Raw genomic sequence first — 27,603 nt, 5'->3', positions numbered from 1 at the left:
AACCAAGCTATAGCCCCACAGAGTGGAGCATCCCACAGACTGGATGCTGGTTACAAAATTAGTTTGATGCTTTCTGGAAAGGGTTCAAAAAATGGCTGAATAGATTCCTTTGCACCACAGGAAAGGTTGTGTTTGCATTATTTTCATTTGCTGGATCCAGGTTTAGACTGCTTCTCGTTTTATCTGCACCATGTTCACCACTTTCACACAGCTATTCTCATAGCAAGAGCTTCAAAGCTGACAGCATTGGCCTAACTGTTCTCATTTAGAGCTTTGGCAAAAATCCCCATGGCTTCAACAGCAGCATGGTTAGGCCAACTTTGAGTGCTTTGAGAAACTCACCCAAGGCAATAAATACAGCAATGTATTTTATGCAATAACACATATTAGAAGAACTACTATACGTGGAGCAATCAGACTCACTTATAATTGGAGATTACCTATCTTTTCAATCTAAATTTTGGCTGTTTCTCCTCTTTTGCTCTATCCAGCCTCTTCAGCGGGACTGGGCAGAATTCATGGAGAAAAAAGTATGCCGTATTTGTATATAGGATTAGCTGAGTAAGCTGTACTGCAAGAGATATCTGTACCATTTCCCAATGGAGCCAAGAAACCACCAGAGCTCTGATTTTTCTCCATTGCTAACTGCTGGGGAATGGTGTGACTGTTCCCTGCTTTGCTACCTAATGAGTCAATAAAACTATGTGTTTTCATTGCTCATAGAATTTTTGAGACAAAAATTGCAGAATAAGAGATCTCTTCCTTGAATGGCTACGATGGCATCAATAATATGGTAAAAGTCAATTTTAACAGCTAATTTGAGAAATGTGCCTTTCTGAAGTGCTGAGTTTGATTCTCTGTGGGAGCTAGTGTTATGATGATGAAAGTGAGGTGTGGTAGCACCTAGATGTGGTGGGGTCTGATCACCTGTGACGGTGAACAGAACATAGAATCACAGAATCAAGTAGAATCAGTATAGTCAACTAGACCTTTAAGATCATCAAGTCCAGCCTTTACCAGAGGACTGCCAAGTCCACCACTGTTGCTGCCCCTTGAGAAAGGCAGAGGAGGAGGAAGCAAACCAAGGAGCCTGGAATCTCCCAGTCCAGAGAAAAGGGTCACCTTTATTGTGCTAGTAGAGGGGGATTGCAGTGGTTGCTCAGAGATGAAACATGGTTGGTCCCACTGAGGTGTCCAGGCTGTGTTTTGGGAGTTTTGGCTCAATGTTGCAAGCGGGAGTTGTGTCACGCCCACGCAGGCCTGGTGGGGATGGAGCTGCTGCCACTTTCCAGTGCTGCAGTCAGAGGATGCTGCTGATGGCTGATGTCTGTTGGTTCTGGGGCTCCTAGTCTCAGATATTGGACAAGCACTGGGACAGCCTCTCACTGCCCGGCTATGGGTGTTCCTTTCACCACATAGTGCTGGCGGTTGGCTTCTCTCCTGCTGTCTTTTGAGCCACGTGTAGGCAGTTTGGGTGTGACAGTTCAACTGGGAGCATGCTGGGGAACTGTGGCATGGCCCGATTGTTGCAGTGCCAGTGTCTGGTGCCAGGTAACTGTGGTGTGGCTATAAAGCCTCCTGACTGTCAGTTCTGGAGCAGTCTCGCACCCGCATGGGCCCACCGGGTCTGTTGCTCCTGCTTCTTTGCAGTGGTGCAGAGCCACAGGACGCCGCCGATGGCTGCTGCCTGGTGGTGCTGTGCCTGCGGGTATCTCCTGATGTGGAGCATTGTGACAGCCTTGGTACCGCCTGGCTGCGGGTATTGCTCGCAGCGTGTGTTGCTGGCGGTTGGCTTCTCCCCTGCAGTCTTCTAGGGCATGTGTAGGGTGTCTGGGTCTGACGGGTGCACCAGGTTTGGTGTTGCTGTTGGTCAGGCCCAGGGTGGCTGGAGCGGCTGCTACCCTCACACACTGGGCAACCGTGCCATGGTGCTGATGGCATCTGTCTGCTACTGCTGGGGCTGCTGGAATCCTGTGCCTGAGGTTCCAGAGTCTGCCCCAGCGCTGCTGGGCTGGCAGTGCTGGGGCTACTGGTCTCCTGTGCTGCATGTCCAAGAGCCTGCCCCGATGCTACCTGGCTGGTGGTGCAGGGGCTGCTGGACTCTAGTTCCAGAAATCCAAGATTGCCCTGATGCTGCTGGGCTGGCAGTACTGGGACCAGGAAGCTCTGAGCTGGCACTGGAGGCTACAAGGGAAAGCAGGAACATTAAGGGCTTGGCTCCCAGGCCTGGGGCAGGGTAGGCCAGAGCAGTGCCCCAGCCCTCCTGGAGCATTCAGGCTCTGCCAAGCCCACACCAGGCACCCACTGCCAGGCCTTCCGTGGCCCCCAGCCCCAGCTCAGGAGCAGCCGGGTGCTTTGACACTTACAGGTGCCCAGGCCAGCACAGCTGTCACACTCCCATGTGGCCTCATGGCTGTTCCCCAAGTTGGAGCAGCGTCTGTGAGTGCCCAGAGCAGTGCAGGAGTGGCACAGGAACAGCTGCCAAGGCCTAGGGAAAGAAATGGGTTCATGTCCCTAAGGATAAAGTGCCCACAGTACAGGATTGTCCAGCAGAGCTCTTGTTTTCAGCCCTTCTGCTTCAAGCCGTTGCTGAGACAGAGATCCCCTGCTGAGCCCCAGGGTGCATCTTACGGGCAACTTACCCGTCTGGCTCTGCCTCCTCCCTGCCTTCTGGACAAAAGCACTCCCTGGCATTGCAGCTCCCATGCCTCTGGTACAGTTCTGCGTACGCATTGTTGTCTTCCCATGACGCTTGTCTGATGGAGAAAGGAAAATTGATGAGCCCCTGCTGCCACAGCATAAGGCATATGAAGGGCCTCCCCATTTTTCCCCCAACACCCTGTTTCCAACTCCTGCATGGAGCTAAAGCCTAGACTTGGGGCTGAGCAGAGGGCCACAACTGCGGGGGCAGGTCCAGGCATAGCACAGTGCTGGGTGGAAGGACACTCACCTTACGGGGATGCGGATCCCCATGCGGAACATTTCTGTTAGAAAGAGTTTCCTATTTCGACACAGAGGGCACTGCAAGGAAAAAGTGCCAGCACGCATAGCATGTCCCTGCAGGAGAAATAGAAAGAGCGTGAGTGAGGCTCTGGTGCTGCTGAGAGCTTGCTGTGCCCGGAGCAAGGGAACGGCTCCTACCTGGATGCAGGCCCTGTGGAACCAGGCATGTTTGCATGCTGGGCACACCATGGTCCCATAGGTTGTTCTGCCTTCAAGTGGATCCGTGCAGATGAGGCAGGTGGTGTTCTCTGGAGCCTCCAGCTCCTGCTGCTGTGGGCAGTGCTCCCAGCAGAAGGACCTAGGGGATGAGGGAAGGGATGGGTGAGATGAGAAGTGCTGGGTCCTTCCCTGGTGATGGGGAGAAGGGTAGAGGGGGTACCTGTATGGCAGGAAGTAACAGGTGATGCATCCACCCTCCATGGCACAGGGGAGATGGAACCTGCAGTCGCAGCCCAGCCCCTGGCATGAGATGGTGGCCCCCCTTTCGCCACACACAAAGCAGACCTGGAAAAAGCAGAGCAGCCACCATCAGCAGCAGCCTCATGGTCTCCACAGCCAGACGCACACCTCAGGGCAGGGCACAGGGTCTGTCCCCAGCTGGACCACAGGCCACAGATCCACCTGGCAGAGCAGGCTCCTGTGCTGGAGCCTCTGTGGAGCTGCTGGGAGCAAGACTTCTGTCCCAGATCTGGGTGGAAAGGCTGGGATTCTGTTCTTGGCATCTGCACTAAGCTCCGGAAAACCTCTCCTGGCACAAATCACCCTGATCATCTCAGATCCTCACCATCTAGGCTGCCTGCTTGACTGTACGTAGAATATCCGTACAAAGAAATATTTGTCCTTCCTTTTCTGTCCCTTGTGGTGGAAGGTCACTGGCAAGACGCTGCAGAAGAGCAGAGACAAGGAGCAGATGAGGGGCAAGTGGCAGGGCAGGGCAGGTGAGTTGCAAAGATGAAAGCAGCCCCAGAGGAACTCACCAGGCAAAAGCAATGGGCACAGATCTGTAGCTGTTTCTGTTTTGGCCCACAGATGTCTGTGTCTGCCTCTGTGCGATGACACAGCATGCATGCTGGAGGGAAGAGAGCAAATGCCACTGAGAATGAGCACCTCTGTGGGGCCAGGGATGCGTCCATGAGGGATTGCCCCCAAGGGCTGCTCTGTCCCTGCCTAGCTCGCTGCTGAGCAAGGCTGGAAGCTTTGGAGAGGAAAGGGCACTGTAGGCATGGGTGTCCCAGAGGGTGCACACTGCCCAGCCCTGGTCCCGTTTGCCAAGCAGAGGAGCGGCCCTCCCCCAGGGTGTCTTTGGAGCTCCTGCCTCCCCCTGCCAACGTTCCCAGTCCACACCAACAGCCTCAGGAGTCCCTCTGCCAGGCTGTAGGAGGGGGACATTGCTCTCACCCTGCTCCATCACATATGGGATCTTAAACATCCTTGTGGAAGTGTCAGACATCAAAGGTGGGTGTTTGGAGAGTCCCTGTCCCAGCAGTGCTGGGGCTTCTTCTACAAATGCTCCTCTGCTACCTCTGAGGCAGAAAAGAGACGCAGGTGAGTTTGCAGCCCAGCCCAGAGCTCTGCGGTGTGGAGCCCCCTTCTCCCTCAGCAGGCCCCTGAGAGTCCTGTCCCTGCCCTCTGCTCCCCACACCTCAGTCGTCAATTCCTTACCATTTTATCGTCGTTTCATCATGAAGAAAGCCCTTTTAATTAGCCCACTAAGGATGAATTCCCTGAATAATTCACCTGCAACACCAGGACAAACACCAGATTGTGCCTGGAGCACAGCCAGAGTAGAAGAAAAAGAATAATGGAATAGTTTGGGTTGGATGGACTTTCAAAAGTCCACTTTTAGTGGCTGGTGTATTGTTTGTCCATAAAAATAGAGAAGCCACTGTTGGTTGTGGCAGTCATCAGGACTCCATTAAACTCATGCGGTGAGGGCAGCTAAAAGAGGCAGCTAACAGATGAGTAGTTTGTCTGCTTTCCTTTGAGATCTTCTGGGCACTACTGGGGCTGCTGAAGAACTGAGAACTCCCCAAAGGTTTTCAGGGTGCTGACTGCGGCTGGGAAGGTTTAACTACAGAAGGCCTGTGTTCCAGCAGGCTCTAGCAACTTCTAATGAGCTCTGCCAGCTGTGCCTGATCAGAAGGTGCTTTGAGCTTTTTCTCTTTCTCCAGCTGACTTCTAGTTTGGGAAGGTCATGCACCCTTTCAGCAGGTGCTGTGGAGAAACCTATGTAGCTGCAGGCCTTAAAACGCAGCTCCCAGAGGTAGCAGTTGATGCAATAGTTCTGGAAGAGATTAGTTCTTCTCCAGGGCCCTGAAGATACAAAAGCCTGAGCCTCTGGCTGTACTGAAGAATGCGACAGAAGTCTGTGCTTATCAGGCTGGGAAGTGAAGATTTCCATGGTGGCAGAGGCAGAAGCCTGTGAGTTCTGGCCTCAGGAGGAAGGCTTCTGCTCCCCTTGCAGATATGCAACTACAGAATAGCTTCAGTTCTGTGGGTGCGGATGCAGTGCTTGAGCTCTCTCCAATAAAGCAGCTGAGCCTGAGAAAGAAGGCTGGTGGCAATGGGTGATTGTGAGGGATGGAGTCCTCATCTGATAACCCAGCCTGTGTTCTAGTGGATGTTTTCTGCTTACCAAGGCTCAGATCTCAGATGCTGTAGACACACTGGTTGGGCTTGTCCAGCCCCTGGGCTATCACTCACTTCAGGTGAGCGTCAGTGATACAGTCAATGGCACCCAGAGCATATGCATTATGGCTATAAGTTTTCACAGGTTATGGCTGAGGACATGTGCCCCAGATGGTTTTCTCATTTATGGGGTACGGCTAGAGAAGGAGTGGACAGACCCTGAAGGTCTGCAACTGTTTGCATATTTGGTGTCAACAGCAAGGGCTGGGCTCTTATGACTATGGGATCTTTTTTGGGGATCAAAGGTGCCTACAAAGCAAGGTGATCTTCCTGATCAAGTGGGGCAAAACCATCACAGGAATGACGGGGGAGGGCAGTGAGGAACCACAGCAGGTTTTGCACATTATGTGAGGGAACTTTGCCTTGGGACCAAACAATGAGCTGGCTGGAAGCTGCTAAGTCATACTCAGAATGAAGACCAATGGAAGTGATGCTGTGGTGGGTGTTCACCACAGACCACCAGATCAGAAAGAAGGAGATGACTCCTTCTTCAGACAATGGGAAGAAGCCATCCCAGAGGAGACAAGGCTCAGGGGATTTTATCCATGTGTATAAATATCTGATGGGAGGGTACAGAGACTGAGCCAGACTTCTTTGTGGTATCCAGTGAAAGGGCAAGAGGATATGGGCACAAGTTGAAATTCGGGAAATGCCATTCATAAAACCCCCAAAATGCACAGCTTTTCACAATGTGGGTGTGTGAAAACTGGTACTAACTGCCCAGAGAGATTGTGGCCTCTCCATCCTTGCAGCTATTCAAATCTTGCTGAACATGGCCCTGGACAACATGCTGTAGCTGGCCATGCTTTGAGCTGAGGTTGAGCTAGGTGATCCACAGAGCTACCTACCAGCATCAGTGATTCTGCAGCTCTGTGGGAAGCCACAGTCCTTTTCCTTTACATCAGTGAGGAACAAGGTACCTGATTTCTGGTGATGTGCATGGAGTTTACATGGAGACAAAAAGTAGGAATGATTTGCAGCACAGCTTTCCCAAAGCATATTTGTTTTTTGTGAGTGAAATAATCTACCTTTAATGGCTTAATTATTGGCAATAAAAGAAACGACAAGGCTGACTTGCAAATTACAGGGAAATGATGGACAGGGGTGGTGCAGTTGATGTCATCTACCTGGACTTGTGCAAAGCGTTCGACACTGTCCCACATGACATCCTTGTCCCTAAATTGGAGAGACATCAGTTTGATAGGTGGATCACTCAGTGGATAAAAAACCGGCTGGATGGTCGCACTCAAAGAGTTGTGGTCAAAGGCTGAATGTCAGGCTGGAGACCAGTAACGTGTGGTGTCTCTCAGGGATCGGTGTTGACACTGATCTTGTTCCACATCTTTGACGCTGACATGGACAGTGGGATTGAGTGCGGCCTCTGCAAGTTTGCCAATGACACCAAGCTGTGTGGTTCGGTTGATTCGCTGGAGGAAAGGAATGCCATCCAGAGGGACCTTGACACACTTGTGAGGTGGGCTGGTGCTAACCTCATGAAGTTTAACCATGCCAAGTGCAAGGTCCTACACCTGGGTCAGAGCAATCCCAGGCACAGCTACAGGTTAGGCAAAAAGGAAATTCAGAGCAGCCCTGCGGAGAAGGACTTGGGGGTGTTGGTCAATGAGAAAATGAACATGAGCCAGCTTCAGTGTGTACTTGCAGCCCAGAAAGCCACCCGTATCCTGGGCTGCATCAAAAGAAGCGTGACCAGCAGGTCAAAGGAGGTGATCCTGCCCCTCTACTTTCCTCTTGTGAGACCTCACTTGGAGTATTGTGTGCAGTTCCGGTGTCCTCAACATAAAAAGGACATGGAACTGTTGGAGCAAGTCCAGAGGAGGGCTGTTGACGCAGGAGTCATGGACAACGCGGAGACGATCAATGTGATCAAGCGATTGTCAAAGTTTATTCAGATACAGTGCTCCTTTTATACCCTTAGGTTTCCTATGTAACAGCCTTGGATACTGAGCTCTAATTGGTTAGTCTAGAGGTTACTACCATTTACAAAGCTAATGTTTATAACTTGTTATAATTGCAATTAAATACCTTACTCTAAAAATACAGTGGGGAACTACAACCTTGGCAGAGATCATTCTCTGCACGTTTTCAGTGGAAAATTACAGAGGCCTAACAAGACTGCCTAACTTATGCCTGCCAAGAATCTTCTTACTCTACAATAATAAGGCTCAGGCTATCGGGATCGCTCACGATGTGGCCGTGGCTCTTTACGAATTCCCACAGAGGGCCTCGAGGATAATCAGGGGTCTGGAGCACCTCCCTTATGAAGACGGGCTGGGAGAGTTGGGGCTGTTCAGCCTGGAGAAGAGAAGGCTGCATGGAGACCTCATAGCAGCCTTCCAGTATCTGAAGGGGAGCTATAAGGATGCTGGGGAGGGACTCTTCATTAGGGGCTGTAGTGATAGGACAAGGGATAACATGTTGAAACTTAAACAGCGGAGGTTTAGATTGGATATAAGGAAGAAATCCTTTACTATTAGGGTGGTGAGGTACTGGAATGGGTTGCCCAGGGAAGTTGTGAATGCTCCATCCCTGGCAGTGTTCAAGGCCAGGTTGGATGAAGCCTTGGGTTATATAGTTTAGTGTGAGGTGTCCCTGCCCATGGCAGGGGGGTTGGAACTAGATGATCTTAAAGTCCTTTTCAACCCTAACTCTTCTATGATTCTGTGATTATTGGCAATGCTTTTTATAAAAAGAAGACCTTGGAAATTGTTCAGACAGTTGCCACCTCTCACAAATTGTCACAATTTCCCACCTTTCTAAAGGGACTAATCTCTTACAAATGGTGACTTTGTGGCTGACTCACCTGTCTAAGGTGGTATTTCCTCCTTTACTCTTTATGAAATCTTTGTGCTGCCCTGGAAAACTTAATGGGCTTTGCATAGGCCCATGGCATGCCAGTATCATTGCACAAGCATTTGTCCTAATTTTCAGAGGAGGAGTGCACTCATATCTCCCACTACCATTAGATAGGAGAACAATGATTTTATGTAACAAGAGATGTTAGCACACCTTGCCTCAGGCACCTACTAGTGTTTTCTTTGTGTGTTTTCTTTGAACCTTTATTATTATGATAATCTCAACAAATTTTATTTGCAAGTTCTTCCATTCACCCTTTACATCACAAGGAGCTGGATCCAGGGCTTGGAACAGTAGAATGGAAGTGCAAGATTCTGGCATCCCCCTTAAGCCATCAAGGCCTTAAGATTTGTGTTGCTGTAGATTTAAAGGCAGATACTAATTTTTGGCCTACTATTAGCATAATTCTTTCACAATCCCATGACCATGAGTTGTATCCTTGTACATCATATCTTTGTACATTTTCAGTGTGAAAGCCAAACTACTAATGCATGATAAGTGCAAACAGAGAAAATGGAAGGCAGTTGCTTGAAATCATACCATTCATCTGAAAATGACCTAGGAGTATGACACTCTCACAAAAATTACAGCTGGTGTTTTTGCCAAAAAAGTGCTCCAAACTAGAATTTGGTATCCAGAGCTAGGCAAATAATTGATATGGGGGGCTCACTGGCAGATCCACAACAATTCATTTTTTATGAACCTGGAATGAAGTGTTCAGCCAAATGAAAAGTTGGAAAAATAATAATTTTTGATTGAGAATGAGTTTTGGGTTTTGGAAGGGGTTAGTTGTTTCTTTGTGACACTGAAGTTGATTTCCAAACGTTTTGAACTAAAAATCAAAGTATTTCAGAACTAAAATACCAATGCTTTTGCGCATTTTTTTTCTTTCCTTAAGCAGGAAAATAAAAAAGAAAATTGGATATCATTTTGGACAAAAATGTTTTGCCCAGGTCTAGCTACATATCAGATATCTTCATATGGCACATCTCCACTATTTTAATATGCACTGGGAATGTGCTGAAATACAAAACTTAGTGCAACTTCAGTAAAACTATGCAAAAAGACAAGTCAGCACAGGAGACAAAGGAACTACAATGCTCAGCTTTTAGTTAAAGCTATTAAACTACTGGATATTCATGTTTGCAACAACCTTATTAAACCATGCAGGACGCGTAATGTTTTTTCTTTCTTTCAGCATTCCCTGGGATACTTCTGACACATCTGCTCCTCTATATGCTCAAAAGTCAGTTGTGATCTGGGAGTAGGAAATGGTAAGTATTACAACAGGAAAACACACATGATGTAGAATAAATGCATTGTCATATTCCTTGACACTCACAACTCCTGACTCATTAAAAAATTAAAAGATTACTTTAATCCTTCAACAAGTTGGATGGCAGTTTGAATCAAATACACAGTTAATTACCAATGAAGTTCAGTGGATACTACAAAAAACATTCATAGATAAACTTTTCAATTGTTAATGTGTGCTTCGGCTTACTTTATTCCTCTTCCCTATCTGCTTTCCATCAATGTTCTAGAGTCAAATTTGTACAGAAGAATACTCTTAAAATGAGTGAATTTTAAATTATTATTGAGTACATTCAGAGAGAGTAAATTCAGATTCATTGTAAAGATAATCTGCACTGAAAATATGATGCGTTATTTATTGTTATTATTCTTCCACCAATGAACATGACCTGCCTGTTAAACCAAAAAAGCCTGAGATTTCAGTGGCAATTACCACACAAAGGTGCAAAGAACAAATATCTATAGGATAACACAACAACTATGAAAACAAAAAAGAATGCTGAAAAGAGAATCAATTTGAGGAAGTTTGAGTTTGTTCACAGACAATTCACAAGCAAAATATAAACATACAATGGAAAGGTGCTGTTCACTTTATAGCCACCTTCACTGTCAGTATGAAAACTACTTTTCATTGTCAGTATGAAAACAGTGACAAGCTAACTGGTAGTTATGGAAAGTAGTTCCTTAATTCCGAGGAATGCTAATATCAAAGTGAAGTTTTCCATTACCTTTACTGGTCTTTATACTAGGCCTTAAGGTAGCAGCTGTAGCAGCTAGGAAATTTAACTTTAACTGGCAAGCCTACTTTGATATAGATGTTCAGATCTAGCCATTGTGGTAGTATGACTTATTACAAGGAGGCATCAGAGCTCTTTACTGTTTTTCTGCTTCCTGCTTCAGTAAACATCAGAGTATCCCAAATGTTGGTGTAAGACAGACTCTGGAAGTTTGATGCTGATAGTAGCCTGAAATAGATGCAACACCTAGAGCTTTGCTGGAAACCAGCAGCACAGTGTGCTAATGAGTGAAGAGGTGATCCCTGAACAGCGGAATGAATGGGGTGGGTTGGAGTGGCTGTTGTAGCTGGGAGAGCAGGCTGGTGAGTATCAGTAGAAAAGGTTGATACATCAGTGCATGGTTTGTTTAATGATCTGGAAAAAGTTCACTGATCTGAACGGTAGGTGGGTATTACTGTGACTTCCATGGGCTTCACTGTCCAAGGCACGGTTGATCACTTACTGGGGTAGAGATGAGCATTTCTTTAAAAAAAAGATAAAGGTAATTCCCATTCAGAGACATGAGTGAAATTAAATGCTATTTTCTGCTGTTGCATTTGGATTGTAAAAGGAAAAGGTATGAAAGCTTGACAAAGACTGAAATGCTCTGAGCTTGTTTGTCTGTCATCTCCTGTGAGATCTGAAGCTGACTTTTGGTTCCTCAGACACTCTAGGGTATGTCAATCCAGCAAAAACATATGTGAAAACTATTCTACTTTCTTTTTCTAAACTGAACTTTGTTTTCTGCTGAAGTGGCTGGAGTAAGCTCTTAGCCAGTGCGTATGTCAGCCCTCAGCTCTGAGTATGAAGCACATAATCAGAAATCCTTGAACTGAACTAACATTCCATCCTGGGGCCACTGGCAGATAAAAATCGTGAGTTTGGAATTTCCTGACTCCATATAAACAGCAAAAAAGTTTGAAGCTTAGAACTCTTAAGCTAAGGATGAAGTATATAGATTAAAGTGCAAGAATAATATTGAGAAGTAGACTGGGTTTAATGATGTCTTAAAAAAGGTTCAAACAATTCTGGAGAGCTGTGCCTTCCCTGGTATTAGGGAGTGCTCCCAGGAGCATCCAGAAGAGCAACATGATCCCCACATCCACATGTATCCTGTACAGCTCAGTATCTTGCATGCAACAGGAACTCTGCATAAACACCTAAAAAAGTAGCTGCAAATATACAAAGTCACTAGGTGAATTCAGCCACATCCCTGTGGGAGCAGCCAGTGCCCATACTTCATGGTGTGATTCTGACTGAATGTGCGTGGGCTGCAGGATGTCCTAGAAATGCCCTTCACACTGTAGTGTAGCTGTACCCCTTTGATCTTTATTTTTTTATGCCCCTAGTCTGTATTTTCTAACTTCAACCAAGAGTTTGACCTTGAAAATGCACATAATCATTTTCTCAGCAGTCAAAACGAGATCATGCATTTATGTTACCCATTATTTTAAAACAGTGTACATGTCATAAAGTAGTTGAAGGGCTACTGAGCATGTATTTGAACTCTGGCTGATAACTGTAGTATTTATTTTGATATTTTCCTGCTTCCAAGTCTGTGCCCTCTGATGAAGTCCTGACCACTTCATAAAAACCCAAAGGACAGGTTTAATATTGCCAGCGGGAGGGTGTAAGCCCCTGACATTTGCAAAAAATCCGTGGGCTTTTTTCAGTTAAGCCTCCAACTGAAAGCTTATTGCTAGGAAAGAGATAGGTGGGACATAGCCACTTCTGTTACAAATGTCAAGGTTCTTGAAAGATTTTAATAACAAGAGGTGCTGGAAAGTATGGCAACCAAATCCTCATCTCCTGAAACTAAGCTTGTCACTTCTGTGACATACGTGGCCTCTTCTAACCCAGCGTCTGGGAATTTGAGACTTAATCTTTGGTCTACCACATGTTGGTGTAGAATATAGCTGCTGCAAAATAAGACCAACCTACAAATGGGGAAAAGATCTATTTTTAAAAGAAAAATCCCATCCCCCTCATTCTTCCTTAGCATAGCCTTTTTTAGAACCAAATTTCAGTCTCATACTGGCCACTTAATACTGCATGGGCTGTTTCTTGCTCCAGACAGGCAGGAATGTTTTGCTGTTTGTCCTGACAGCCAGCGTGCATACCTATGCTGGAAGCACCTACTCATCATACACCAGCATGCAGTTCATATTCTCATTCTTCACATCAGGAAAACTCTGTCTCAGTTTGTTTAAATAGTAGACCATATGTGAACTGAAATATTATGGTAATTAACAGTTCATTAGAGTAACCAAGAATTTCAAATTTCATTGCTTAGTTTTGTAAGATCATAGTTCAGGGCCTAAATAGATAATGACCTCCTGGTAGTCCTTGTAGTCTGTATCTACTTACTATTTGGTCTGCACTGCTGAGAGACAGGGTGGAGATGCCAAACACTGGCATGCCCCTCATTCACAGTTTGTGCAGTATATGGTTGGAACGTGGTCAAGGCAATAGAGATGTGCTACTATCACTGTCCTGTAAGGTCCCTTAACTGTGGGGGCCTACAATGCTCCAAGAAGCTACCTGCTTCTTCTCAGTACTGCTACTGTAAGGTATGAGGAGGTGGCTGTACCAGCATAACAGTATTTTTACATGCCATAATACCTGACATGTTTGCAGTGTTGCTGGGTAACATATCTTTTGTATTATTAATGAATTATATCATACCCTCAGCACAAGATGTGTTCCTGGAGTTTTTAGCGTAACTCTTAGAGGTGAAGTCCAGCAACATGCATTTTCCAGCTTGCTCAGAAACAAAGCTCATAGTCTTTAATATCAAAACTCATGCTGCTTTCTGGAAATTCGAGGTATTGGCATGGAAATATCATGAAGCAGCAAGGTTCACTTCTGACCTGCTCTTCAACCCTTCCTGCTACAGATGGCTTTGACCTAAAGTGGCTTTATCCAGCTCATCTCTTTCTTCAACAGCTGACTCTCTGGGACTCTTGTGCACTTTCCAATTTCTCCTACCTGCCTCACTGAGGGCAGGAGATGGGATGCAACCGTGAATTTGTGCGGAGACAGATCCCTTTGGCTTCACTCTTGCTTTTCTCCCAGTCTTGGAGACTTGCTACTTTCCCACACTATATGAACAGATCTGTCTCCTCTTCACAAACTGTCCCTCTTCTTTGCTTGCAAAGAGCAGCTCCTGCCTAGCTCTTAGAGGTCTCAATGACTGCAGATAGGTGCCAAGCACTAGTACAAGGTACTTGTGTTTTGAGCTTCCATTCAGAGCAAGTTTCTGTCTCTGCAAAATGCACTGCTGATGTGCTGGATTTCACCCTCATGCATATCATATAAAGAAAAATGAAAGCAAGGGATGAGAGCTTAGCTCACTCCCTCTCATCTGGACAAGTGTTCTTGGAGTGGCTGGGCCTGCTCTCCATCAAAATGACCTAATTCTGCATACATCCATATTGATCTGATCTACATCCCCATCAGTTCAGCATTCATTAATGCAGCTGGGTGCAGAAAGCTTTCAGGGGAAATAGATGAAGAGAAAGAACAATATATGCTATCCTATTAGAGTAGGAGTGGAATTAGATTATTTTTATGCACTTCAGTTGAAGCCTACTCAGTGATATTTTTAAAAGGCTGCTTGCAAAGGCCCTTATTCCTTCCTTTTCTCCTTCTCTCCCTCCCTCAGCTGCTGCAGCCATGGAGATGGGGCTGCGGAGTGGGGCTGCCTCCCCCGTGCTGCGGGCTGCCAACATCCAGCCTCTGCTGCAGGCATACAGCTAAGCCCTCCTTGCTGCCAGGCAGGTTTGCATCCTATTTTGCCATGGTGGTTCAGGCCAGTGATTTCTCCCACCGGGGATACAGGTCACTGTGGAGGCCCAGAGTACAGGTCTTCTCTTAATTGCACTGCTGTAATGACATTTCTCTGGTGGAGTCATTCCCAGTTTTAATCTGTGCAAATGAAAGAGCGCAGAAGCGCTGAATTAATTTCACATACTCCTCTCTGTAGATTACACTGTAGCAGACGTATGATGGTCCGCAGAGGAGGAGCGACTTTCTTGCACATCCCCACAGACTCTTGAGAGGCTGTATTTTCTCACCAACTGCTTTGGGAGGAAAAAAGCATGTCTGTTCATGTTATGTTTCTGATAAAAATCAGAACTGCTGATTTGTTCACGTTAGAGAAGATATTAATGTGTAGAGCAGCTCTTGATGAGCATGAAAAGTTAATGAGATTGTTTTGTGCTAGAGGCAGCTACAGCTGTATACTCCCAACTGGTATGGACACTGCATGCTTCTCAGTCAAAGAAAAAGCACGTAAGAGATTCATGATAGGGTGATGTGAAAGTTTTACAGGTGTTTAGCTGAGAGCATACCCTAGATGTACAGAATAACACCATCATGCATTTTTTAAACTGGTAGGCGAAGCCACAAAGAATGGTGCTTTGAGATTCAGTGCAGAACATTACTGCATGCTGATCTCACTTGATTTTATCCAAAGTCACTGTTCTTTCTCCACACAAGCACTGTCTCTGACCATCACTGCTTCCATTGTACAACTACTGAATTACAGCTGAACACAGCAGTAGGGTATGTAATGAATAGAAAATGCACTGCAATTAGTGAGATGCAAACTATTTACAAATATTTGGTTTGGCCACAATGAAGGAGTTATTTTGTTGCATGATATTAATGTCTGAATAGAAACAACCTTGGTTTTATCACCTTGTTTCTAATTGCGACAGGAGAATATAACAAAGATGGTGCAAGAGGGTAGTTTATATAAAGAAGACATTTATAAAACAGAACTGGAGAAAAACCTGAGGGGAACTGTTACTCAGTTCCAACATGCAGCTGTACTCAAAGAAGAGCAAAAATGAAGCAGAGAACAAAGACTTTTGAGTGCCCTTCAGTAGCTGCCGTTTTGTAGATACATGTGTCAGAAAAGTAAGGGCTCTGATGCATATTCCTGTCCATCTCTTGGGAATTTGCTTTGCACAGTTAGTAATTCCAGTCTGCAGTTGCCATCGGGGATGCCTGACCCCTCAGTCGCACTGATTCCCTCCCCATGTGGGCATACAATTATTAATAGAAATTAACTGTTCCAGGACAGAAGAAAAGAAGGAATGGAAGTTCTGTCATGCCAGCTTTAAGGAAATGGAAGAGGAGAAATGCATCTTATATGCTTCTACATAGATACACTGAAATAGTTTTGAATGATTCCACAATATTTAGAAATGTAGTGAGATAAATTCTTTTGCCTAAGCTTCTATTTTTGGCACTGGGCTTTTCAGTTAACTAAACAACACGGAAAATGTGTGGTAGGGAGGAGAGAGGAAAGTATTTTGTAGGTGCTGTGATCAATTTACCAGTACAGCTGACATGAATGTGCCCTAAGTCCTGCTTGATCTTCTTAATACAATGTAATCCTTAGCTATCTATTTTGACACCTAATGAGCACATACACGTGTGTGCACTCCCAAAGCATGTATCTGTCTTGCCTTGCTAATCCTATTATCCAGGCTGTGCCTCTGCTAACTCTACTGCTGTGAATGACTCACAGATGTAGTGTCTCTGTTCTGCTGCCTCTCTGCCATGCAATCATAATAATGACTCTCCATCTTGAAGAAGATCTGGAAACAGTAAAATCTTCCACCTGTTGACATATGGTGAAGTCTGTGCACTTTTTTAATCAGGGGTATAGTTTCTTAGACTCATATAATGGTTTGGGTTGGAAAGCACATTAAGATCATCTAGTTCCAAACCCCCTGCCATGGGCAGGGACGCCTCACACTAAACCATGTCACCCAAGGCTCTGTCCACCCTGGCCTTGAGCACCACCAGGGATGGAGCATTCGCAGCTTCCCTGGGCAACCCATTCCAGTACCTCACCACCCTCACAGTAAAGAACTTCCTCCTTATAGCCAATCTAAACTTCCCCTGTTCAAGTTTTAACCTGTTTTCTCTTGTCGTGTCACTACAGTCCCTAATGAAGAGTTCCTCACCAGCATCCTTATAGGCCCCCTTCAGATACTGGAAGGCTGCTATGAGGTCTCCATGCAGCCTTCTCTTCTCCAGGCTGTACAGCCCCAACTTTTGCATCTTCATACAGGAGGTGCTCCAGTCCCCTGATCATCCTTGTGTCCCTTGTCTGGACTTGTTCCAACAGTTCCATGTCCTTTTTATGCTGAGGACACCGGAACTGCACACAATACTCCAAGTGAGGTCTCACAAGAGGAGAATAGAGGGGCAGGATCACCTCCTTTGACCTGCTGGTCATGCTTCTTTTGATGCAGCCCAGGATACAGTTGGCTTTCTGGGCTGCAAGTGCACACTGCAGCCGGCTCATGTTCATTTTCTCATTGACCAACACCCCCAAGTCCTTCTCCGCAGGGCTGCTCTGAATTTCCTTTTTGCCTAACCTGTAGCTGTGCCTGGGATTGCTCTGACCCAGGTGTAGGACCTTACACTTGGCATGGTTAAACTTCATGAGATTGGCATCAGCCCACCTCACAAGTGTGTCAAAGTCCCTCTGGATTGCATTCCTTCCCTCCAGCGAATCAACCGAACCACACAGCTTGGTGTCATCGGCAAACTTGCTGAGGGTGCACTCAATCCCACTGTCCATGTCACAAACAATGATGTTGAACAAGAGCGGTCCCAACACCGATCCCTGAGGGACACCACTTGTTACTGGTCTCCAGCTGGACACTGAGCCATTGACAACTCTTTGTGTGCGGCCATCCAGCCAGTTCTTTATTCACCAAGTGGTCCATCTATCAAATTGATGTCTCTCCAGTTTAGAGACAGGATGTTGTGTGGGACAGTGTGGAACACTTTTTACAAGTCCAGGTAGGCAGGACTAGGTAGTCCAGGTAGTTTCTCAGTCTAGTGTTGAGCTTAAATGGCTTCTGCAGACCTTTTAATGATATTGATATTCTTGTTATGAAGAGGCAACTGAACACTGCTCTATTTGACACAGCTCAGAACTGGGACAGTAGGGTGGGGGAAAGGACTGATGATACTTGTAAGCAATCAGACAAGGGTTTTTCCTTGAAGAGAAACAATCCTTTCCTTAATTCCTGATGTTGCCAGGCTATTCTGCTAGAACAGCAGCAGGGTTGTAGTCCTGGTAAATGTTTCACAGCTACAGACTAATGGAGCAGTCTCTGCACTTCCTCAAGCACAGAGGTAGATTCAGAGATTTATCCTTCCTAGATGACTTGTTCTGTGAGGGCTGAGCCTTAGTGAAAATTAATCTGTATGAAAACCACAGAATCAACCATCTTTTGGGTTTTTTAACACTTTTTATAAAATGTCTTAGCTCAGTAAGTTAAGATGTGGTGATTGCAACTAAAATCCCTGCATTATTCATATCTAGATGGCTGACAATATCACCATGTAGCTTGTTGCATTCACACTAGAGTGAATACCAGGGTGAACTTAGTAATACTGACATTGATGGTGTATAGAGTAGCTTTCAGGATCCAGCTGAACCTGTGATAATTCAGAGGAACAACTGACCCCTTTACAAGGCAGAAGAGTTCTTAAATAACTATGTGATTGATCCCTTCTGCAGCCCCGTTAGGAACACAAGGTGAGCAAATCTTGGGAAGAGCTGTACATGTCCTGCTTCTGACTCCAGCAGAGCCCTCCATTTCAGCATTGTCAGGTGGAAATTCAGTGCTCATGAATTTGAGTTAGTGCTGAGCACGAATATATCTCTGAATCCATTGGAGTGAATCCAAGCTTTGACAGCCAGCAGGTATACCATGAGGCAAAGCTTGGTATCACATGGGGAGTGCTAGTGAAAGGAAATAGGGATTGTCACAGTGGTGACTGCTAGCACATAGATAGTTTCATGGAATTTGGTGTCATTTGTGATGATGTACCTGCCGTAGGAGTATACTCTTGAGCACAGGGGGAACAACAATCTTCACTAAAATATTTATACTTACCAGCAGCTACTACAGGAGATATTTGGTGCATGTCTGCCGAGTGCAACGTAAGCTGAGAAGCTGTTCAGTGCCAAGAAAAGATACCAGTTCAGTTATCAGAAGCAGTCCTGGAAACAGGAGTATTTTCTGTGGTCGGCCTAACATGCTGAAGTGACAGTGCTGCTCTCTCTTTTCAGTGATAACGTCTGATGTTAGTTTGAAAATCTCTGCACTGTGTTCTACCACGCAGGCCTCTACATATTAGCATCTCCCTTGACTGAGATATGGATAAAAATTGTACCATTTCCACAGCACTGCTGTTTGCACATAACTTAATGTTGAGATGCTGTTTGTTTTGAACACTGAGATGTTCCTGGTCCACTACTGGGAAGCTACCATGAACCCTCTGGAAGTCTTAGCTTGCTGTTTGATGAGTACTGAAATTAGGCACTAATAGGGTTGTTATGGTAAATGTCACATTTTGCAGTGCTTTTACAAGGAAGAGCTCAGTGTGACTAGACAACAATATTCCCTATAAAGTTTATTCATCTTGTTAGTTAAGCACAGATTGCATCTGACCTGGATTTCTAACATGACAGTAATGCATGGCTTTGATGCTCCTCTGACATTCACCCTTTTCAATTGCTGAGACTTTCTTGGAGCCAAGGGCTAGGAGAGAGACCACCCTGATGGGCAACTATGAGTTCCTGGGTGCTGTCTAGACAGCAGATGGGGTCTATGCAAATCATACGGAGACTCAGGCTAAGATGTGGCAGCTAACAGCTAAGAGGCAGGGAGCAGAAGGGGAGAGACTGTCTTCATGCACTGCCTAGTCTCTACTGCTGACTGTGTGAGCAAGACTAATCCATTCTGGGGCAAGCCAGACAGGCTAATTCACACCGCCTCCCTGTCGTGGGTAAGCTAATCTCTTTGATTTTAAACTGAAAAAGGAAATAAGTGCCTCTGCTAACTGCTTCACTGATTGGCAATAACTAGCAGCCGAGAATTCAAGCAATAGCCTACATCCAGCCAGTTCTGGTAGAGCTGCAAGGATAGTCTGCCCTAGAGGAGAAGAAATAACTTCTGCAAGGTGAACCTCAGTAGTTACAGCTTCATAAGAATGGCTTGTGGGATGTACTCAGTTATGCAGTTGCCATAAGAATTTATTTAGCATGAGAATTTTATTTAACATCATTTTTTAGAGATCCAAAAGTAATGGCATGAATAAGATGACAGTAAAATGCAGGGTTAAAAAATTATTGAATTATAGTAAAATACTGACAACAAGCTTTACTGCACCTACGGGTAGGTGAGGTAAAATATTTCCCTAAATTAAAGTAAAAATCTTTGTTCTGGTGACATTTATTTCCAGTTATTTTTAGGATTCACTGTGTGTTCTGAAAGGGACAGGACAACAGTAGATGTGAAAGAGATTAATTTGCATGAAAGTGGACTATATGACCTTTAGTTATTAGTAATCATGGAGACACAAGAGCTTAGATATCTCTCAAGAGGTAAAAATACATGATTCATATTCTGTAAATCTGCCCTGAATAGCCATTAAAAGAAATAACAAGTTAGTTGTGTGCAGCAGATTTTCTTTTCCAAAAAGAAAAAAAAAACCCTGATATTTGCAAAATAAGAATTTTGTGCCTTGTGATAAAACCATGGCAGTTCTCTCTTTGTCTTATGAAAACACACGCGCTTTAAGATACGGTGGTTTTGTTTATTGTGGAAGCAAATAAATGAAGCTCAAAGTCAGGTAAACAAAAAGCAGCTGTATTGAAAGAAAAAGGTCTGGAAGAGGAGCTTGAATTAGGAAAGGATAAGGCATGGCATTGTATGCCAAACTGGGAGAGACATGCCAAGCACAAGGCTTAGAGAAAGCTTTGATTTCTGGGCTCCTCAGGACTGTTAGATCTAGGGCATTAGCTATCTCAGCTATGGAGACGCTTATTTCCCATTCAAATGTCTAATCCTTTTCAGAAGCTTACAGACCTGGCCTCAGAAGCCATCCCATGGAAAAGATTTCTTCCCACTGTCTGTACCCTGTGAGATGAGTTGTTAAGCTGGAATGATTTTCAATACCATTAAAATAGGAAGTAGAGTGTACCATTTTTGCACAGCAAAAATACATAGTATTTTTATATGGCATGTTTGCTTCTGAGAGTTATTTTAAATACATTTCAAAAAGGATATACATTTCAAGCATGTTTCTATTGGTCAGAAACACGTGCTGTGTGGTTGGGATTCTGTTGGGTATGTTTTAAGGTGCTATTCACTTTATCTGCCAAAGTGTTCTATCTTACACAAGCATGTTTTGTTGCTACAGTTTGGGAAGGTGCTGTTGTCAGACACTGGAGGATGGAGGCATGAGTGATTTTGTCAGAGGAAATGTTAAGAATCAAGCTGGGGAGGCAGGGACAGGATAGTTATTTATGGTAGTGAGCTGGAAGTTAAAAACCAAAAAGATGTATGTGTCTGAGGAGCTGCTGCTTTTTACTGCCATACACTGCTGTACAGTGGCTGAAATATAATTTTGCCATCACCAAGATGAGGAGAAGAACTCATGAAGGTATGCTGGGGAGCAGTGCCTGGCCCAGACCAGACACAGCAATTCTGTTCTTGCCACTGCAGCTGCAACGCCAAGGGCCTGGTGCAGTATTGCTGTTTCTGTGGATAACCCTTTTGCTGATCCCAAATGCTCTGAAGTCCATTGAATAGAACTCTGTTCAGAGAGAGCACTGCACTGCAGAATTACTGCCTGACTCAGATTTATGTCTAAACCACATTACACTATTTTGGCAGTGCCAGCAGGTCAATCAAGAGAGTATAAATGGGAGTCAGCATCTGAAGCTGCTCTAAGAGAACAAGGAGAGCTCTGGCAGCTGAGCAGTGAGTATTTGGGCTGCAGTATTTTCTTTTCTGTATTTTCATTGGCATGTTGTGTAATTTATAGGTCAACTTGAGTGTTTGTGTTGTTTTGTAACAGATAAAACATTCTACTAACTATGAAGGGAAATAGGTCATGAAGAGACTGAGAACTGTGCAGGTGGAGAGGATGCTTCAAACATACAGAAAACTGAAATAAAAAAGACACTGAAGAAATTAAAGAAGGTATTCAATTGCATGGGAAATGGAAACGCAGCAACACTGGGACAGCCTTAAGGACAGAAGTGCAAGAGAAGAAAGAATGGAAACAAAGGATTATTATCTTGGTGGCAGACATAGAAAAGGAGGGGGAAATGCAGGGGAGCAAATAATTTGAGAGAGAATTGGCAGCAGAGATTGCCAGCACTGAGACCCTGTCAGTGATGGGCAAGTATGTGCTGCTCAAGTCCATTCAAATCCATTATTGCCACAGGAAATAATTTTCTGGACTGAAGTATGGTCCAATCTGCAAATCTGGTAGAGCCTGGACGTCAAAGAAGAAGAAGTTTGGTCAGAAGACCACAGGACACAGAGGTCTGTATCTTCTCCGGCAAAATAAACAAAAGGAAAGAGTGTAAAATGCCATTTTACAACTTTACAAAACAGAGAAAGGGTGGAGGATATGTCAGAAAAACAGTCCAGAAAGAGCAGGTTCTTTTTTGTCTTATCAATATCTTGATTTATCATGTGTCTGAAACGAAAATTTGGATTATAGAAATCTTGCAGAATCCAAACTGCCCTAATGTGCTAACCTTTGCTACTAATAGGAAAGATGTAGGAAGCAAGATTTTCTAAGGAAAATGAAGACTGCTAGTGAGCATTTTGCATGTGTTCTCTTTGCTATGGAGCCAAAGTCCTGGTGTCAACTTAGGTGGCAATGGCACTACTGAGAAGCAATGGTTTAGGTTTTCCTTGTCTTGAATGCATTTGTATAACTTTCAGTATCTGGCCTCCAGCCAGTGTGGTAAGAATGGATATTTCTACGAACATCTACAATGGAAAATGATGATGGCTAATTGTAATAGGATCTTTACATAACTCTCCACAGATCAGGGGTTTTTTTTGTGTTAAGTCACTGCTTAATACAATTTATAATTCACATGGCATAAAGTGCTGTTTATTTGGAACAAAATTTGGATTTTTTGATTTTTGTTGTATGCCTCATCCTTTCAGAGCCATTCTATGTGGATTGCTATTGTTCTTTGTTTAGTTTTAAGGGAAATGTCTGGTTTTATTCAGCTTTCTCCCTGTTCTGTTGGGAATTTCTGATTGACAGCTACATTCTTTTTGTTGATGAGTATGAATGAAAGATCATCTTAATGCATCAGAGTTAGATACAGATTGAGGATAGCTCCACCTACATTCAAAACACAGAGATGTTCAATCAACTCTGTTTATCAGTGTTGAAAATACTCTATCAGGGTGAATCAGTTTAGAGATGCAAGTTTCTAACTATTGCCAAATGAGCACCAGTTAACTTCATACCACTCTGCATCTCTTTCCTCCTCTGATGGGTGAGGCAATTAATTAATTAACTAATCAAAAGTGATGGGTTTAATATACTTAGGCTCAAGGCCTGGGTCATGGGACATGCAACTTGATCTCTTTTTAAAGTATATAAGATAACTCATACCATCTGAGAGATGGGAGGTTGAAGTCCATGGCTTCATGTAATTCATGTAGAATGGCAGGCATAGCAGAGGAAGAGCAAAAAAGAGATGATACTTTAGTATATTTAACCCTGTTCTTTTTAAAACAGTTCTTTATTTGGAGCAAGAATGTTATTGTCCCATCCAGGATTTTAAAACTGTGGCCCTTCCATTTTCCCAGGATGGTTCTGAAGACTCTCTGGACAGGCTTTATTATGCACTTTCTTCTGAGCCATTCAACATTTCTTGCACATTGAGGTTTCATTTTGAATGTAATTTTGTTTCTGCATTTAGAGCAGAACAATTTTATAAGTACAGGATACATTATAGAACTGAATTAGATACTTAAGCTTTTCAGTTTTCTAACTTCTTTTTAGAAGCCCTAAATACTTTGTTGATATGGACATTTACTGGCATAGGGCCTGTGTTCTTTACGTCATAGAATTAATAGATTCCTGACTCCCACACCTTCTTCTGGGGAAAGCATATTTTTCTTTTAACTTGCAGTTCCCGAGCTTTGAAAGAATATCTCATTGACATGACCCATACTGAATAAATAAAATGAAGAAAACGTTTTATCTGCACTTTCTGAGGAGGTTGAATTTGTCCAAAGTCATATTATCACAAATCACATATCATCACACTGGCTCTCACTCCAGTGTCTTTTTCTTTGCTTGGTTGGGACTTTTTTTTGGTTTTGGTTTGTGGTTGTTTAGTTTGGGGTTTTGTTTGTTTGTTTTTTGTTTTTTTTTTTTGGGGGGGGGGGGGAGGTTCGGGGGAGCATTTTTTTTTACTTTCTTTAAAATATTGGTAGCAATTATGTAAAAACGATAAGGTAGTTTTTCCTTAGAAAGAAGTCATCCACCTTTTTTCTGCCTTAATATTAATTCAAAACACATTGCTCTTATGCTACTTTAAGTTACAGGTGAAAAAGTACAACAAAAGCACATTACTGTCTGCACAGTACTCCTCTTAGATATAGCAATCTGTTGATGGTTAACTTAGTCAAATTGAACTGTCCCAATAGCAGTCAATTTTAGCGTTCAGCTGGTAGATGTCAAATTAATTTTGTTTTGTTTCAGTAGATGATCACTGTTAAATTAGATCTGTGCCTGTTGTGAAATTTCATATAATAAAATTATGCTCCTTGAATGCTGTGCTTTCCCACCCTCACTGTTTAATACAGGACAACACTTTCTTTCTGATATTTTTAGTAAGCTGAAAACCATGTGCTGTGGAGAATATTTTTCTAACCACTCTGCAAGTACCTCTCACACTGAGGAGTTACACCCAAAGTCCCTTGGAAGCTCTTCCTAAAGCACTGCCACAGATTTCTTCCCATGAAATGGAAGAAGACTGTAACTATTCACAAGACACATCATCGCATCATTATCAGAAACAGAAACAAAGGAGCTAGTGGGTGTGTGTTGGGGGATAGAGATATCCTTTCACTGGGATTTATTTTGCTGAAACATACTCAGCACTGGCCACTTCCATTTCTATGGGGTGATGAATGTAGTGTGTAAGAGAATAACCTTGTCCTTTGGCCAGGCAGCTCTCATCAGTGATTAAAATGACACTGAAGGCTTGGGCAAGTTTTGAGGGTTTCTGCACTCTCTTACTCTTTGTGTATTTCAGAAAAAATAAACCCAAAACCCCCAAATCCCCACCCACCCAAATAAAAAACAAGAGCCAGTGGATCTGAGAGAAATGAACCACTTCCTCCCCATTGTGAGGGCCACATATAGCACTCAAATGGACATAGGAAACTGAAGGATGGAGTATGTCTGGGCCACCCAAAAAGTGACTGAATTTACTTCAGCATGGAGATGTGCAGCCTGGGTAATTTCTTATGCAGTGTGAGCATAGGATTTTTTCATAAGTTTGTCTTGCACCTCCTCTGTCTATAGTGTCTATCAGGAGCTCCATCTTACCCCATCATCTTAATGTATCTCTCTCCAGGAGAATAGTTTTTGAATAGTTTGGTTAAGTGGCAGAGGGGGCTGTGAGTGTATTTCTAGTTGTGATGTTTGTGGTCTCTCTTTGTGTGAGCGTCTAGTTGTGTTGTTTAGCTTTGAGCTGTGGAAAGCCAAACTGAACACAAGTTTTGTGATTTGTTCTGAAAATAGTTAGTTCCACATTAATTGTCCTTCTTGCAAAAGCCAGTTCTGTAAGGTGCAATGAGTGCCAAAGCTTGGACATCTGTCACACTGGATTATGGGTAAGGTCCTGAGCTTTGCTAGCTTAGTTCTTTACCAGTGTCTGAAAAGCCATCAGTATTGTATGAGTCTCTAGATCACAAAAATAAACAGACCATTGAAACAAGCAGCAGATTGTTGACATAAAAAAAGATAAGGCAGCTAAGCCAATGAAGGGGCAGAATGAAAGGGAACTACAGAGAAGTCTGTTTCTTCTTTCCTATTATCTAAAACTTGTACCATCAGCCTTCCTTCACACTAAGTGCTTTCTTTGCTGCTTAATACTTAATTCTATTTCTGTTCTCTTTTCAAGTCAACTGCCAAAATCTTCATGAATGCAGTAACCTTAAAATGCACAGTTCCCATTTAAGCACTGCTTGTGATTTTTGAGTGCTCCATTCTGGTGCATGCTCATTGCTCTTTATGTAACAAAATTTTCCTTGCACATTAGCAATAAAGGTCAAGAAAAAGATGCATAGAGCTAGGTGGAAATACAATAGTAGTAAGGAGATTCTCTCCTGCTGGAAGATGGGAAAATGCAGCCAGTGTTATGCTCAGATACAAATTCAGCTTTAGACTGGACTATGGGTGTCTGCTGAGTTCAAAGAGCCAGTTGTAGGGAGGAGGAATGGATTAAAGCAGGCGCTGGAATCAGGGAGATATTCATAGTATTGGGCTGCTCCTTTTTACCTCTATCAAACGTGAGTGTAACACCAGTGAGAATCTAGTACCTTTGCTATTCCCTAGGTATCATACTCCTTCTATTTAATCTGTATTTAGATTTTAATTTTGCTCCTAATGTTTCTGGCCAGAAGGGAAGGGTAAAGGCCTTGAAAGCACTCTCCGGCTTTCCCAGCTCTACTAGCTGGCCTGTTTAAAAAAAATTCTCCCCCTCCCACAGATCTCTCACATCCATGTCCTCAGACCATCAGAGCTGCTGCAAACACCCAATTACCATTCTGACAAACAAGGTAAGTTTTTACAAGGCACTCCTTTGTTACCTTCACTTTTAATAACCTGGAAAATGATGCAGGAGATAAGAGGTTACAATTTCTGTAAGATACCCAAAGCAAGTCTACTATTATCCTATTGCATTGTTCAAATGGTGTAGCAAAAGGATTTACAGTGTATTTGCACCGTAGACAAACAGGAGAATACAAATGGAAACTGTGGCATGATAATGAGCATAAACTTTTTCTTACGCCTGTTATGCCAAACTTAGTATGAAGAGTAGCTCAAAAATTGCACACAAAACCAATTAAATGAACTATAAAATGTTCCTCTGGATACTTCATTGTATTGTTTACCATTGAACATTTGGTTGAACTTTCTCCTTTTTGCAGATTCATCTCAGTCGGAATTTTATTCCTACTTTACAATTCATGTGCAAGTTACCAAGAGAGGCAAAATGCCTGTGTTTCCATGAGATGAAGAGAAAGTTTTGGGCTCTTTTTCTAGAACTAATGTAAATAGACTTTTTAACACTGTACTTTTTTTTGTTCCCATCAAACCTTGTCCTTTAAATGACCTTTGAGAATACTCCCACTGATCAGCTAGGCACCTAATTAACATTTCTAAAAATCTGGGCAAAAGACACAAGGAATATCGAGTGTTCCTGAGGGTGGGTTTGGAAACGCCACATTTGAGAAAGCCAAAAAGGTGTTAGCTGTCTCTCTGTTACAGTTGTACTCCTACTAGCATCATTCAGAAACCCAGCACTTTTTGTATGTGTACTGGAATAGCATAAACCCCAGAATATGAGGGGCAGTTGCCTAGTTACTTGTGATTTTAACCCTATTTCAGGTGAAATGTATCAAGATGCAAATGACACCATGTGGTGACATTGATAAAACTCTCTTGAACATAGAATCCACAAAAATTAATGTTTTGCTTTCATCTATGGTAACTTTTATCCTGTGACTGAAGAGACACAAGTAATATTCTTAATTCGTGTAAGTCTAGACAAATTATGGGCACGAAATAGTGTAGTTATTCCTCATTTTATCTGATTGCTCAGACTGTTCCCTAAGAAAAATATGTAATGGAGGTTGTTTCTGTAAGAGTGGAGAGGAGCCTATCTTTTACTACGACATGCTCCATTTCTCAGTAAAGTCAAAAGTATTTCACGCTTTTTTGTTTTGACCAAGACATGACAACTAATCTGTGGTATGTTAGCAGTCAGACAACCAGCTTGTTATATGCCTATCACTTCACTATAGAGCATGCCTGGCAACACAGATACCTTGACTGCAAAGTA

The 27,603-nt window shown here is 43.7% G+C and overlaps 1 protein-coding gene across 1 annotated transcript in view; it reads right to left on the bottom strand.

Moving 5' to 3' along the window:
- Positions 1 to 2,026: 2,026 nt before the first annotated feature.
- The window catches only part of LOC117437912 (PHD finger protein 7-like), a 125,641-nt gene continuing 100,064 nt past the window's right edge, over positions 2,027 to 27,603 (bottom strand). The window contains exons 2-7 of the mRNA XM_034072706.1: positions 3,383 to 3,507; positions 3,142 to 3,301; positions 2,951 to 3,057; positions 2,643 to 2,756; positions 2,367 to 2,488; positions 2,027 to 2,184 (exon numbers count right to left, since the gene is read on the bottom strand). Coding sequence (XP_033928597.1) covers positions 2,027 to 2,184; positions 2,367 to 2,488; positions 2,643 to 2,756; positions 2,951 to 3,057; positions 3,142 to 3,301; positions 3,383 to 3,507 — 786 coding nt within the window. The remainder of the gene's footprint in view (positions 2,185 to 2,366; positions 2,489 to 2,642; positions 2,757 to 2,950; positions 3,058 to 3,141; positions 3,302 to 3,382; positions 3,508 to 27,603) is intronic.

This window comes from Melopsittacus undulatus, chromosome Z (assembly GCF_012275295.1).
Source record: "Melopsittacus undulatus isolate bMelUnd1 chromosome Z, bMelUnd1.mat.Z, whole genome shotgun sequence".
In the NCBI taxonomy this organism is placed as follows: Eukaryota; Metazoa; Chordata; class Aves; order Psittaciformes; family Psittaculidae; genus Melopsittacus; species Melopsittacus undulatus.
The sequence above is the reverse complement of the archived record's forward strand: the minus strand, read 5'-3'. Positions and strand labels throughout refer to the sequence as shown.